Source organism: Lineus longissimus, chromosome 2, assembly GCF_910592395.1.
Source record: "Lineus longissimus chromosome 2, tnLinLong1.2, whole genome shotgun sequence".
Lineage (NCBI taxonomy): Eukaryota > Metazoa > Nemertea > Pilidiophora > Heteronemertea > Lineidae > Lineus > Lineus longissimus.
In genome coordinates this window covers 23,032,794-23,049,483 of record NC_088309.1, presented here as the reverse complement: position 1 = coordinate 23,049,483, position 16,690 = coordinate 23,032,794, and the positions used below count along the sequence as shown (strand labels likewise).

The 16,690-nt window shown below is 39.0% G+C and overlaps 1 protein-coding gene across 3 annotated transcripts in view; it reads right to left on the bottom strand.

The window, feature by feature from the left end:
• LOC135483104 (uncharacterized) overlaps positions 1-16,690 on the bottom strand; it is a 111,072-nt gene that overhangs the window by 10,686 nt on the left and 83,696 nt on the right. For all 3 annotated transcript variants that reach the window (XM_064763635.1, XM_064763634.1, XM_064763636.1), the window contains exons 10-11: positions 12,691-12,764; positions 6,109-6,226 (exon numbers count right to left, since the gene is read on the bottom strand). In XM_064763635.1, the coding sequence (XP_064619705.1) occupies positions 6,109-6,226; positions 12,691-12,764 (192 nt within the window). The remainder of the gene's footprint in view (positions 1-6,108; positions 6,227-12,690; positions 12,765-16,690) is intronic.

The window sequence follows — 16,690 nt, the reverse complement described above, 5'->3', positions numbered from 1 at the left end:
TTTTTCACACACTTAGAAACAAAACACATGGCACTTTTCGGTCAAGTTGAGGAGAAATTGGCATCAAGGAATGCTTTCTGTTACCATGATAGGGAAATGTTACATCTGATTAGTCTCCTCAGAGTACTATGCACCCACATCTGTGAACTATGGCAATCCAGGTCTGTTTTCATAAGCCACAGATCATCAAGCGATACACGACAAACATGCGAAAACATATCACTAAAGGGCTCCATTTCTCATCACTTTTCGTCCAAGATATGATGTTTATAACAATAATATTTGCACTGGTTTTAAGTCAAATATTTTCATTTATTTCTTGTTTCTCGACTAGAGTTGGGATGTTATTTAGTATCTATCACACTGAAATGTTAAGTGATTGTTTCCTGTCTTTATGGTTTTTGGAAGATTCCTGTAATTTTCCCTAGAAGCATGATATGGGAATAAGCTTAGTAATTGACTGAGGAATACGACCATTTATCCTTACACTACCAGCTTGGTCTGCACTTTATTGCAAAACATCAATTATGATGTGGCTTTGAAACCACAACTCCAAATGCCCACTGTCTTTACCTGATCAAAGTGTGCTAACATGAAACAGGATATTAGTATCAAGTTCTTAGGGCAGTGACATTCGGAATGCATTCACACTTAATTGGACCTAAAACTGACGAAAATGGGTGTGAATATCATAAACCATCTGTCTCTTCTGGATCAAGAGTCATCAGAAGGCAATTTTTCTACACAATACATTTCAAGTTTGGTTCGCTTCAATCGGCTGGATTCAAGTGGATATATTTCAAGTATTAAAGTCAGACCTTTTCAATGGTGCTCCCACATACAATTCAGTTCAAATGTATAGTTACCGTATTTTCCGGCGTATGACCCGCGGCTTTTTGCCCTCCAACAGGCCCAAAAAGTGGGGGTGCGGGTAATACAAAGGTGCGGGTCTTGCGTGGATTCTGAGAGGGATAAGCCCCAACCCCAAAGAAAAAAAAGGGGACCAAACTGGTTACTTGATAAGGATTTATGTCCATCGTTTTCGCATTGTTTTCAACCAATATTTCCGCCATGATCGCATAGTTTGTGATGTCTCCGCTAGGGAAAATAGTTACGGCCATGCTGGAATTGATCCACTTTGGTTAACAATTAAAAAAAACATGGCGGTTCTAGGATGTCAACATCAATGAATGGCTTACTATTTTTGGAGAATGCGGGTCTTGGAGCAGTGCGGGTCATAATCAGGTGCGGGTCTTGCGTGGCTTTAGGTAATGGTCAAAGGGGGTGCGGGTCATAGGGCAGTGCGGGGGATAATCCGGAAAATACGGTAATCATGTACTGAAGCCGTGTCACAAGGTTTGTCAGGTGGTGAAAATAAAAAATCTTTCCTCAGATTCCATCACATGTGTTCTAATTGATCAGGCCTGGCAAGAGGGATTTGTGTCTAGTCATTACACCTTTGCAGTTTCAGAAATGAGTAACCGAGTTACTTGTACCAGCAGCAAATGACCGGTTCAGGAATCCCACCTCATACAACCTTATTGCGGCCTATTTGAAGCTCAATCTACATGTAGCATCAATTGTTTTAGAGCACCCTTCAGAACAAAGCTAGACCACTAATTGTAACCTTGGCCACTCTGAAGTAGGCGATGCCTGATCAATCCTGCAGTGAGGAAATGGTGGGTTGTAGGGTATTGAATTTCAACTCAATTTAACATTGATTTAGCTTTCCAAAGTAATAAACATTTTGAAACAGAAAGAGTCTACTTGAGGTTTGCCTTGGCTAGATGGATGCATTTCCAAAGCACAAATGAGCAGTAGCACTCTTTCCACCTCCACAAGGTCATCTCAAAGCGAATACCTCCTTGTATCAAAGCATTATTTTCACTGGGTTGTAGACACCATAAATTTTGATTTCCATATCAGTTCTACCTGTTAATCCCTTTTCAATTTCCCTTTATTTCACTGATAGGACAATTGACATTTGGCACTGACCTTCAAGAAGGGCCAGACCCTCATTAACAGGGACTTAACTTCATTTTATACCGAGGGTCCCGAGATGATCCTCCCGTATCTTTGTTGGTATTTCTTTCATTTGGCACAGAACACCAGCATTAAATTGTCACAATTGTTTCTTTGGTTTTAGCATTTGGACACGAAGAAATTGACTCCACACAATGGGAAGAGATCTTAATCTTGCCAACATGATTTTGCCATCTCGCTGGGGGTGGAGGGTAATCCAAGATGGGGTCATGATAAAGCCAGACAGGGGTCGAAACAGATCTAGAAGGGGTCCAAATAGAGATATTACTATTCAGAATCACATCCCACTTGAGGAATGACTGTGGAATTGAAGAATTCTTTGTTTGGCTTGGTTGGACAGACTGCCATGGATTAGATTACTTTGATCTCTATTGGGAAAGAAGAAGAAGAGACAAATTTTGATAAATGATTTGATAATATGATCTTCCTGAAGATTAATACTATTTGTTTATCATGCCAAGAGATCGGATGCTAATACTTCATGTATAACAATAGTTTTGGTTATGTCTGCTCAGGCATCTGGTTCAATGAAAGTCTGGACTCTCTCCTGTATAAAAGCTAGGATGCCTAAGAAACTGCCTGCTATCTGTTATTTTACAATTCAATCATGGGCCTTTTATCAACCATCAGGCAGAAACTACCACTACCTTTAAAGTGTGCATAATATCCTGTGAAACTAGATCTTCCTGATCAGAAACAAATTTAAAGCAAATTTGAATATAAAAGTTAATGTATAAAGCCATGTTTCAGTATAGAAAGAATTGAAAACACTTGAAACAATCTGGACAGCTATTAAAACATAAGAGTGGCCAAGTCAAGCAGTCAAATGTCAAGAGGAGTCAAGTGAGTGGCCAAAGGAGGAATTTACCCCTCAGCTGTCAACTAGTTCTACAAACTTATTATGGGACAATAACCCGAACTCAAACCCAGACACACAGCACCTCATTTGGTGGTACTTTTTGACAGATGGTTAAATAACAATTGTTGCAAGTCATGCACTAAAGTACACTTCAAAATTGAATATAATGGCAGTATTTGAATATAGAAATTGATATTTTTGTTACAAGGGAGAGTATCACAACTATTTGGAAGGCATGTAGACTTTGTCACAGGGTTTATGGTTTGAGGAACTAACTAACATCCAGCTGGCGGTCTTTGGTTGTCTTATTAAAACTGTACAGGAAGACCGGAAATGCAGGCTTAAACATGAGGTGCAAGCCAAGGGTTGTGGATGTAATTTGATGTCTACCCGATCACTCTTGATTAGACAACCAAGGACCTATATCGAGGTATCATTTTCTGTTCTAAAAGGGCTCAAAGTAAACACTTTCCATCAACTTTAACCAAAATTGAACGAATAAGTTCAATGTCATATTTCAATGAGATCATTGTCAAAGTTGACTCTCCACTTTATAGTCTTTTGAGATGGGGATGAGGGTCAAACCCAATACAATGTGACTTTATCTCTCTGGCATCAAAATCCCAAATGCTTTTGACTTGCTCCCGATGTACGAGAAAATTGGTTTAAATGTTCTTTGTGGTTTCAATTAGGCAGGAAGTTGGTGGGAGTGTCGAGTTGCAAATTAAATGAAAATGCACCAGAAGTACATGTATATACAGTTCTTTTGTAATTCAAGCACCATGTACTTTGATATGTATTGAATGGGGAATTGTTACTAGAAACGGTAAATATCGATGATAAAAATGATATTGAAAGTTTGGGTAAACAATACTTCGAAGTCATCAAAATATACTTGAAGGTTTAAAAGTATAGATTTTAGAGGCATGATGGAACAGGACTGTCAAAGAGCTGGATTTGACTGAAAATCAAGGATATTGTAGAGAGTACATAGATATACAATCACATGAAATTCGGTTGCAATCCGACTTTGTTTAATTTTGAAGATGACCACCTGGCGGCAATATTTGAAGTCTGAGCGGGACAAATTTTTGCGGTAGAATAGAGGGTTCCTAGATATATATGTCCTCACAAAATTAGAACCTTCTAGCTCAAATATAAACTAAACGCGCCACCTATCGGTGATTTAGTGAACTTTGACCTCTGTGACCTTGAAAAGAAGGTCAATTCCAAACAGGCGCCATGGTACCGATCATATAAGCTCCCAAGAGGTGAGCTAACGATCTGATTGATGCTAAAGCGATGTATCGATATCAATGCTAATGAACCATTTATTCTTCCAAATATCACGAAATGACAACTTGGACATGGTCTCAAAATATCAACATTTTTTGAAAATTTTCCTGATGAAATGGAAGACAATGTCAGTCTGAGTACTGAACCAAGATTTGGGGTGAAAACATCAAGGTATAGTTGATTGAGAGGGAATATCATTTCGTTTCATTTTGAAGAATTACTGCAAAACCAGCATTGATATAAAAATTTCGCTTTAACATCTATCAGTATATCATCAATATCCCGCATTTTCAGCATTATATCACGCACAGTTTGCAAATGCAGACCACTTTAAAAATACCTTGTACCCAGGTCTTATAGGCTTTTCAGTCCTATACATTCATGCTCATGGATGGTCATATGGGCCCTGGATCCAAGGCCCCTTTTTGAGTTTGATGACAGAAATTTTCAAAAAATTGCAAAATCTTTGAAAAACCATGAAGCGGTTGGAATTTTGAGCTGATTTTTGCATGCAGCATCTGTATGACATCAACAACCACATTGGTAGTGTTTTATTGGTTCTGATATGTCTAGATATCAATTATAACAATATATCATATTGGGTCATTTTTGGATGGATTTTCATGCAGCATCTGTACGACATCAACGAAATTGTGAGCTAAAAATGTGTTCAATTTTGAAATTAGTAGGGTTCAGTGTCTTGCCTAAGGTCATATGACACAAATTTCACATTTCACAAAAGAAATAACGCAAACAATATAGACATGATGTGCTACGGCAAGATAGGTCAAAAACTTCTTGGTTTCAAAAGTTTGCCCAACAAAGTGATCACATAAGGTGGACAACTACTTCTTTATGTTGAAAGGAAGAGAAAAACTATTAGATCTAATCTCAATGCGATAGAGCAGGCCACAAGGGATGGCGATCGATCGTGATTCTGAGGTCAGGCACCACGTGCCGGGATGAGCCAGCCAAGATAGGGGGAGATAAGGTGCCAATAAATGCCAAAGACTGTGCCAGGTTAACTTCCCCGCAATTTGTTGTACATCAGTGTACAGGCGTGCGTGAGTAATGCACACAGAAGGACAGGGTGGTGTTAACTTACAGGGAAAGTGATGCGCTCAGGATGCCTTTGTACTAGATACAAAAGATGCAGACAAACTCTATCCCAAGACCAATGACCATCTGGTGTCAATAGATAAAGCATTGGTTTACCCCCTGACTTTATCTATTAGTTACTTTGGGAACAAAAGCCGCGCTGACAGAACAATAGACCACCATGACAAATTACTTCATCTTATTGCATGAAAATGAAGTTGGCAAAATTGATAAAGAACTATCTTGCCATTTGGTATAATGTGATCCAGTAATATTCTGCTTCATAAAGGGTCATCCCTAATCACCAACATCTCTCTGGCGTACAATGACTTTTGGCAACGATTCCCTCTCTCAAACAGCACTTCGGCATCCAGATATGATACACAAACCAGAGTTTGGCACGGTCTTTTTAATTTTTCACCAAAAGCTGCCTTCTGTTCAACAAATAAATGATATTCATGTTGCGGGCTTTTAAAGTAGATTTCTAACAAGTCTTTCGTAGCAACATATCCTCTGATTATATGCACCTTTTTTATTTTATGATGGACTATCTTTTTTTGGTCCAGTCCATTATACTGTCATCCTGACACCAGCTCAGAACAGTGGGCATGCCAAACAGCCGCAGACGTCATGGTTGACCTGAGTGACCTCTCTGAATGATACAATGTGGGTCATACATAATTCCACGTCATTAAGCAATAATCCTATCATCAGAACAGACGTTGCTGTGATCATCCTTTTTTATAAAGTCGATTTATGCAAATCCAACAATCGTTGGTTCATATCCAAGCCAACAAACTAGCTTTACCTACCATTTCTTTTTGGTTCCGGTGTTGGGGCATAAAATTCCCCTATTGGTATTGTCGGTTGTCGGTCACCAAGTCCAGGGCGCGTTGGTTCTTTGTCACTGTCGCTGTCATCTGAGCTCTCCTAGAGAATAAAATCAAATATAAAAACATCACAAGCAACATCTTCATTTACATCATAACTTCTTTTATGCAGGTCACATGCAGTCCACAGGGACTAAGAAGTCCACAAGGAATAAGAAAGTGATTGTTGGTTTCGTTGGCTAGGCAAAAGAAGCATGTCAGGATATAGAGAATACTGAAAAACATGTCTACCTTACATTGACCCCTCCCCATTCCTAATCTGATTCAAAATGATCATAGACCTGAGCTCCAATGTCCTGACCCTCCATCTTCACTTTGCAACTCTTGTTTTGACCCCTTAGCCCTCTCCCCACCCTCTTAGTGCAAACTCCAGACAAAAGTCGATCATCTTGATAAAGAAAGATAGCTGGATCGTCCATTCATCAAAGTATCATCCCTCCCAAGGCATCATTAACTTGAGCATAGGTTCTGGATTCAAACTGAGTGAATACAATACAGATATCACGATTTCATTTCACCAAAGACTGACGAAAGTACCATGAGATAAATGTACATGGTATTATGAAGAATGTACGCAATCGTTCCAGTGTTCAAGGGTGACATGAAGAATACGTTTTGGGCCATAACCTTTGGTCATACTTTATAACCTATTGTTTCTTCTATCCATTTAAAATTGGCATTTGGAATCTGTGTCCAATATGGTTTGGGGCACTCTCTCGTATAATCCTACAGATCAACTCAAAATGAACTTGATGCACGTGGCTTTAGAGCCAACTAAACCTTTCACTACATTGGAAAAACCAGGAGTAATCCCCTCCAGTCATCAATCGATTGAGTATTATATGTTGAGTCCAGCTGACATTTATGACTTATCTTGCTCCTGGTAAACAAATTCTGAACGTGTGTGCCACCCATTCAATTTAGTCACAGAATGAGACCACAGTTAAGTTCATGGCTACCGCCCTTAAATTGAGCATCACTCTTAAAGACATGATATTTGGTGGCTGATATCCCTGTCAACATGGTCATCATACAGAATGACAATATGACAGCAATTGTTGCATCCATTTGATTTCTGCGTTTAGAAAACACCATCATGACAATTTCGGTGGGTTCTACGAGTTTTGGGTTCTATGTGTCCATGGTTCATGCCTCCAAACCAAAGTTTGTTCTATATTTCCTAGGTTCTATGCATCCTGGGTTCTATTAGTCCCAGTGATATGGGCAGATTGGGGTATTCTTGACATAATTGGCAATTGGACAGTCTAGCCCTAATCCTATCTTTAACCCCAACCTTCCCTACATCTGAAGACATACAGAATTAGGATGCAGCCCAAACACATACAATCCCTCGCATTTCTCCATTTGATTTCCGTCTATGTTTCTCGCAAACCTCAGTCACTTACAAAATTCACAAAAATGGAACCCCCACGAAAATTTGTTGGTTTTTACAGTAGTTAGATTGTGTCCTCAAAAATAGTACGGCTATGAATCAATTCCTTGAAATAAGTTAATTCCGAGATTTCCACTTCATAATTTGCATAAATTAATGCGGATTACACAAGATTCATTTGTCATTTAGTGTCCTGTAATAACATTAGTTCAATTAAAGTCAAATTATGTTTTGAAATTTTTCAATCCTTGATAAAATCACAGTCGAGTTGGTAAATCCTGGCAAATACTCATGTAATATTTATCAAGTTTGGTCGGTGTCTGTAGCATTACTCAGCCGAGGCCCCAATGTTTCATTTTTATCTCACAAATGCGGTTATGATATGAAAATAATTCACAATTTGATCTCTGCAGATTGGGGCTTGTCGTGAAAAGTCCCACAAGCTCCTAGTAATTTGCTGCGACTTTTTGTGACAAAAGTCGACATTTGGAATCCCAGCGCAAAGATTACTTGCAGAGCCTCGCAATAAACGCATGATCCCTCGACCCAAGATTTCAACCACTTCACACACAGAACAAGGTCTTGGGAATTTTCATATTTTCATAGCATCAGTGTGCTAATATACACCATAATTGCAGTGGATCATATTTGATACCGAATTTTCTCTGTAGCAGAATTTCTGAGTCTGAATGAAAATCTTTTATGCAGCGATCTATATTTTCACCCAATATAACATTGCGTGATTTCTGATAGTCCTGATTTTGTGCAGTCATCCATATTGACAACTTCTCGCTTAGTAAATTGACATCGGAGTTCGCGGGTTTTGCTCGTCATGATCAGATATCGAGATTGAAAGAGCAACGTTATTAGACTTATCACGTTCATTTATCAGGATTTGGCACCACGAGTTATTGATAGGCCGCGATCGGAGCGAGGGGGCAGATGGGATCATGTCAGAGTTGGGTCGTTAGAGTCGCCCCGCAAGTCCATCAATGGGGGAGACAAATATAAATTGGGCTAGCTGTTGTTTCAACTCAGATTGAGAAAAAATCTTGTATACACTCAAACACACCAACTGTACTTCAATGTACTGAATTGTCTTTCAAGTTGACACAAAACCGATCTAGATTGTGTTCAGATTTCTATCAGAGTTAACTCGTTATGCTAAGATTTTGGTTAATCCGTGTCTTCATCTTTATTATTTTATCGTCTGCCGATGGGACTGGAGTCGTGGCCTAATTATACCAGGGCGTCTCGGTTCATCATTCCGACAAGGCAGACATGAGATCTGACGTGAATTCAAAAGAGCACTAAACTTTCTTCAGTTAGTTTTGTGAAACAAATCAGACAGTTTGTGCTCTTTAGAAAAGCACTTATACTGTTCAAGTGCACTGTCTGGTTTACATTTCTATCAGACAATGAAGCAGTAATGCAAATATGCACGTGAGAAAATCTATATTTTAATCTTACATTCAATGTTTCTCAGCCACATTGGATCAAACCTGAATATATTTCCATCAAACTGCGACAGTGTAGGAATGGAATTTGGTGGATTAACTGTTTCTGTCCAATTATAATGACCTCTGCAGATAGCAGTAAACCAGTCTTGATATGTCATTTAGATTTCTACCATGGATTTAGACAATGTACATGGCAATTAAAAACGGGGGACAGACGAGCATGGTATCCAGTAATCTTGGTCTTTGGCTCGTGGACTCATGACCTGTGTCCTTTTTCGCACCAATGCTGTGGGGAACATGTGATAAGGCTCTCAGAGTTACTAGGCTTTAGGGATTGAAGACCATTTGACCTATGCATACTTATTTTCTTGACATGTAAAATCAATGTATTCCCCAGGCAAATATTCAAACGCAGGCAGTTGGAAAAAAATGTTTATGATATATGAGAGAGAATATAAGTCTTAGGTTTTAGTCATCAGACATAGAAATATAGAGTAAAAAATCTAAAATTCAGAAAGACCAACAGGATGAAAGTCTATAACCTTTAATAACTTGAGTAACACGCGGGGTGAGTTACTCAGACAATGTATTTGATAAGCTCAGCAATCAGAAAAAATTACTGAAGTAAGTGAAGTTAAATTTCTTATGGAATATTAAAGGTCATGCCAAGGGAAATGAAAGTAAATCACATCGTTCTGAACTTAACACAAAAACATTTTCTTTTTACATTCTATCTATTTCATAAAGCGTCAACATGTGGCTTTCACAAAGTCGTGATGAAACGTGAAGGACAAATTCAACATTAAAAGGTCAATGTCACCCATCTAACTCTTGGTTTTAACGATATCAGAAAACAACTTGACAAATCAATAACTGAATCACTGATGTTTGATTGATCGATTCAATTGAAGGGTCAATTTCGAATGTTAGATCTCATAACTTTTATCATCACTAGCAAACTACCAGGTTATAATGATTTTTCCAAACTCAAAAGTTCGAGCAGGTCAACAGAAAGAACAACAGCATTTTGACAGAGAAGAAACTGCAAGCAAACTCCCAGCTTTGTTTGAATACTTACAGAATCCTTCCATTCTGTTCATAGAGTCTCAACAAAAGTTGCTTAATGGCCGCCGCCAGTTGGTTTTTAGGTTATTTAGCTGAAACCACTCAGTGCATATACCTTGTTTAAATGTCAAGTCTAGGAAGGGATGCACTTAAGATAAAGGTAACTACACAAAGGCCTTTGTGCAAAGTTAGCATCCCCGAAGCAATGGTCAAGACTTTTGCCGTCTTCATCAGACGATTAACGCGACAGGAAGGAAGGGGAAAGACAGTGACAAAGGTTACAGAAACTGGCCTGCGGCGATGGTCAAATGTTCTGCCAAGCCTAAAGGTCAGGATGAAGCACATAAAGACCACTTATAAACCATAAAACATCAAATATCACAAAACGAGACTGCGCACTGTTATGTACTGTCATGTGCTGTATTAAAGTAATTGGACAGCTGCTTCTATGCAAATGTGGTGAAATCATTTTTTCATTTTAATTCATGTCAAAATATTAAGGGTCACGTTATCTTGTTAGAAACGTTAACATGTAAGTCAATTTTAGAAAGCTTGGGATGCCAATAACACAACTAACTTACAGAGTATCATTGAATTTTGAAATCATCTTTATAAGAAGTCCATTTACTTTAGAACATGAGAGTACATCTTAACCTGAACAAATGAGACAAAAGGTGATATGAATTCATAATCCAGTGCCCATGTCTAGCTTCAATGAACTATAGATACTTTACCAGGTATCTATTCCTTTGTATTACTGCACAAATTCAAAGGATACCGCCCTGAGCGATTCAACCATCACTTGGCTTTCTAGGCCCTGGGGCAATCGACAAAGGTTGAAGACAAAGGGCAGGCTGGCTGTTTTGTTCTCTGATATTGTTGGGAGGATGAAGTTGCAAGGTTGGAACAAAGATCAAATATGACTTAGAAAACAACAGCCGAGATCAAGGCATTATGCTATATGGGCGGATAAGACTAAGCGTTGGACTTTTTATCTGTCTACCCTTTTGGAAAGTGAGAAGTTTCCAGCATTGGTCCTGCTTGTGGACAGCTTGCCATACAAAAGGGAAATGAATTCCATTCATGGTGCACCAAACGTTTCACTCTGAATGGAGATAAGTGATTTTGATAAGTTAATTTCCTGCAAACACCATGTAAACATGCGGTATTACTCTGCGGTGTAACTCAACTATTGTCCAAGCTTGAGTGATTTATCATGTACTCCAACTGATGGGTCCATTATGTAATATTAGACAGTTCAGTCAATCGGGTGTGGCCCAAGGCATCGTTGATGACATCTCGCACGAGGAATCACCCATTCATTGGCAACTTTGATTCCACCTGCAGCAAATGGTTCTCACTTACACTCAATGTACACAGAAAATGTACAGCAGGATAAGGTCGACCTCATATGACGCGGACGGAGAAGCTTTTGATTTTCAAAACATGGTCGTAATCCTGCAACATCCTGCAATAGTTTGTACAATACGACATTGCCAGGGGCTTGGCCCACCCCTTAGGCTGATCGGTGTTTAGGTCCTCCCTACTTCCGGTATGAAGGCAGTGACACCAGCAGGGCCGGCTTTATTGCATCCCTTTTCATAACTCTCATCATTTTCGAGATTCTTTAACTGAAGTCGACTTAAAACTAGCGCAAGGTGAATCTTATCCAGGAACAGGTGAAGTACAAGGTATTGATAAAACTTTGAATGAAGACAGACACTATAATCATTGCAATGAAACAGCCACAATTCGAAGAATGAAACCAGTTTTTTATCGATGGGCTCGTGAATGTTTTCAATCTTACAAACTGAAGCTATTCTTAGCATGGACAGCTCATTCTTTTCAACCTGCCGACCAGACTTAACCACCAACAATACACCCTGGCGCTTCAATTTTCAAACTAGCTGATAAATTAATCAATGAAGTATTGCACTGTGACATAACATCAGTCAAAGGATAGCAATGCAACCTTTTACATCTAGATGCCGTGGTCGCACCAACATGGAGGCAAATTCACTATCCGATCCATCAAATCCTTGGCGATGAATGGAGGGGGGAATTTAATAGAACAATCCGCAGGGAAATCACCGTTAGAAAATAACGAACAGGTAAAATGATGAATCGTACCCGAGATGCGACAAAATGAACATTATAGTACTATTTCTGAAAGACGGAGCATGTTGTGTCACTTCTAGTCATTCATAGATTGCTCAAATTGACCACATTATAACTTTCTTTACTCTAAAGTTCAAAATTAGCTGAAAACCAAGCCCTGTTTTTATTGGATTATGGACTTTGTAATACGTAACTTTAACCCCAGGGGGTTCTAGGAATAGCACCTGATGAGCCTATCATGCTAATGAACCTCTCGAACCTCATTTGTAAAATTTTGCCATTTTTTTTTCAAATAGTTTATCTCTGGCGCTTTTCTCGAGAAATACTTTTGAGGCAAGGGTATGGCACTTCTGAGTCTTCTCAGTCTGAGTGGAGATGACCGTGGCCGAGTCTGAGCGAGGATGAGCATGGCTGAGTTTAAAGGGGATGACCATGGCCAGGCCTAATTGGGTCAATCTTTCAACTCACCTCATCTGAACTATCCTCCTCCACATAAATGCCAACAGCCTCTGATGTACCATTCGTTGTCCCCTCAACCAGATCTGCAAAGACACAAATCCAGACTAAGATTCCTTTTAAAGGTTATCATGAAAATAACTTTCCAAACCTGAATATATCGGAAGGTTTACTCAGCAACGCTCCAGTTTGAAGAAAGATTTTGTCCAAAACACCTCTCCATCATCACTATAACCATTCCAAGGAGCATGATATAGTAAGTCGAAGGCCCCTTATGATTTGCCTCATAATTGCAACCTCACTATAAAAGTGCTAGGGGACCATCGACATTCTTAAGAAATTACCATTAGCTTTTAGGGTACAAGTCAGCTCATCATTAAAGGTAAGCTGACCTCTACCATAACTAGTTAAAACTAGGAGATATGTGTGCGTAGTGCAAGAGCTAAATCACTGTGGTTCCTACTTGTTACCAAAAAGAATCAACTCTGTTCAAATTGTTCAACTTGGATGAAACACAATTTAGCCTTAACGAGTTAAAATACCTATCCCTAATATCTATTTTTTCCACTAGTATGATTCTGCTTCGACAACATTTAAGATTAAAGAATAATTTTGTTTTATTTCTAGTTTTTCCTCTGGGGATGACTCTGACTAAATGTCAAATCAACTGCTTTACTGTTTTTTACCGAACCTATTACTTCGATTTGAAAGTTTATTCCAAATTTTTTTATGACGAAACTTTTGAGAGAATACCAGTACCATTTATTCTGTTGTTACCCTAGGGACAATATGTTTTTAAAAGCCATTCAGAAATATGTAAGGTTATGGTCTATATGAGAGATGTTACCTCTCTAGGGCGCAACTAAGGAGATACAGCAAAAACGATTTTTTTTCATGTACAGTGAATTCAACTCTGTAGGGTGAAAAATTTCTAAGTCCAAATATTTTTTTCACTTGTTATGAATAAGTTCAACAATTTTGGCAGGAAAACCTTATCATGTATTTTGTCCCCGGATTTTCAACTTCACTAACGCGACCACCCCGGTAACGCAACCATTCAACCTCGGTCCCATGGGTGGTCATGTTACCGGAGTTCCACTGTTTGTTGTATTAGCCCTGCCAAATGTGAAAATAATTGTGTAGGTGGGGCTGAACTGAAATCTGAAATCTGAACTGAAATCAGAAATACTTTAAAAGTTGTTTTTATGGGTAACCGTACACCATGCCAAGTATTACAGCAGCCAGCACCTCAGTGGTCTCAATGAACTGACAGGCCCCAAGTCCACAAGTTCCCCCAACCACAACCCCCTATAATCCCATTACACCAGCAACTCTGACAAGGGATGGCAAATGAGTAGTGGCAGGGAGCAGCAGGTCAGGTCACAAGGAAGCTGGACAATATGCGACTATTGAATTTTGGCCAATCTCATGGAAAAATGTTGGTGACCCAGGTAGGGGTGGCCTGACCCAATAAGGTGTCTCAGCTTAATGAAGATGGATTTTCATTTTGAGACGCTCTCAATAACTGACTGGATGTTTAGTCGGCAGAGAATGCACGATTTTTACAAGTGTTATTCAAAGATTCAATATCTGGACACCACCTCAAGCCACCAGGAGTATCACTCTTTCTGAACCCGTTGAAATATTACAATATTTGTCAAAATGGTTCACAGAATTAGGTGACATGAGGTGGGTCAACAGTCAACCTAACCGAGCCCCTGGCCACAGTATGGCCAAGGAGGGACCAACCTTTGGACCACAATTGGAAAGTCAGTTAATATGCAATCAAGATATCATTCAGTTAGAGTTTACCCAGGAGTCTGAAGTTCTCAGAAGTTGTGTGCACTCATTGACCATGACTGCGAAAACCTATACACTGTTAAAGGGACCATAAGCTCTATCAACTAGCCATTCATTTGGGGTGAAATTTGCTAGAAAAACATCAACAACAGATGTGAGAATCATTAGGCTGCAAACGGCATAAGTTCAAAGACCCCCACCCCCCACCCCATGGCCCCAATGCACTTCGGACCTGACCAACATAAAAGGTTTTTACTTGAAAACAATACACCACCGCATTTCTGACATAAAATGGGATCTCATCCAATTCTAATGAATGCATTTAAAATCCTATTTATAAACTATTAGAATCAAATATTTTATTCATAAGTCGCTGGCAGGGCGTGAAACCAAAATGAGAAAGTGGTAGCAATAAGCATTAATGCTATATCAGTAACAACAATTTAAATAGGTTGATATTGTTAGGGCAACAGTCTGTTATCTATTTGATGGGTAAATAATTGGTGCCTCTCTGTGGCTAGGCGACCATAAAAATGCCATTTCCAATGAAAAAAGTCAAACCACTGGAACAAATTGGGGCCTTAATTTTTCATTGACAATCCCCCTGGTGTTCTAATGAAATTAAACTAATTCAATACAGCTCTAATCTAAATATTCATCAAATATTCATACCATATCCAACCGGGAAGCATGAGTTCTACGATTTTATCTTTTATCATCTTGTTTAGCGGGTTTTGCAATACGGGTCCTATTTTATGTATCATTAATTTCTCTGTTAGAGTTGCGGAACTGTTATGTGTTACGATGCACATGGCCTATTCCGACAGACAACCCGAGACTTCTTCGACATAACAAGCCCTCCAATTGTCACCACGGGAAATTACGACAGGCAAGATTAATATCAGAATTTTTTCGATTAAAACCAATATGGGCCCAGCTTGGGCAATAGGAGAAATTAAGAGTAAATAATTTAAAGAATCAATAAATACTAAATTATACAATGTTATAATTATATTTCGGGTAATGATAGAAGGTTCCGCAAATGTAATTTGCCCGCTGAATGACTACATGATAGGACTACACAGCCAATCAAATATTATATGTTCGTACTTCACTGAGTCAAGCTTGGCATTCTCGCTGGTGTCACATTAGACCTATTAGTATCGTAACTTTTGAAGCCTGATGTAAACCGAGTGCATTGGGTTTGCCATCTGATATGAACTGGAACCACTTGCGGAATAGCAAATAAATCATTTTTCTAAATTCAACGAAACATCTGAAAATTTTATTACAAGTGCTGCAATTAGAATGAATGGCTTTATCGCATATACAGGTGTGGGGGGGAGGGGTGGTGGCATAGGGGTTAGGGCACTGGGCTGCGACCGGACAGCGATGCAACCAACAGAATGATGATTACTTTCTTGAGGTAACTCATCACCACAGGAGGTGCCTGATCCAAGCAAACTTATCAGCAATATTAGAAATGCAAAAGAAGTTTTTATCGAGAACCTGAAATCAGAAGCCCAGTTAGTTAGGACGGATACCACTATTCATCAGTGTTCATAGGGCCAATCTCCACGCTCTTGCCTCTGCAGCTTATGAAGAATATGACAATTCCATAATCCCGACCTATTATTAAATTCTGCACAAAAGGCTCCAGAAGACGCTATATAAAATGCATGTAATCAAAGAGGTAATTCACTCAACATGGCCGACCTTTATGTGCGGGGAAACCATCGCCATCATCTAAGTGGTCTGAGGAAAATAATTATCACAAATTTGATTAGCTGATCACTGACCCAATCGCAAAGCAGTATGTTAGGATTGTAATTTACTTGAATTTGTATTAAAGTAATTTTCTGCCCGTGATAAAAAATTACGGCGTCCCCGCATCTTGTAATTTCGTTAGCCTAATTATGCAGGTGAATTCTTTTAGATTAACCAGAATTAATACCACAAAGCGACAAGATCAAGAAGACACTTTAACCTTGTTAACCAAGAGATTCCCACGCGAAAGTTAATAAATAATGAAGAAGTAAATAGATCGTGGCTTATTACGAACTGTGATGAACTTATTATTTCTCAACATGAACTATGATTAATTAAGACCCCGACTGGATGAGTAACCAGTTTTTAATCACTAGATCTGTCTTAGTCATTTAATTGATGAAAGTTCTTCATATGTAAACATGTAACTTTGCTGATGCAGTGG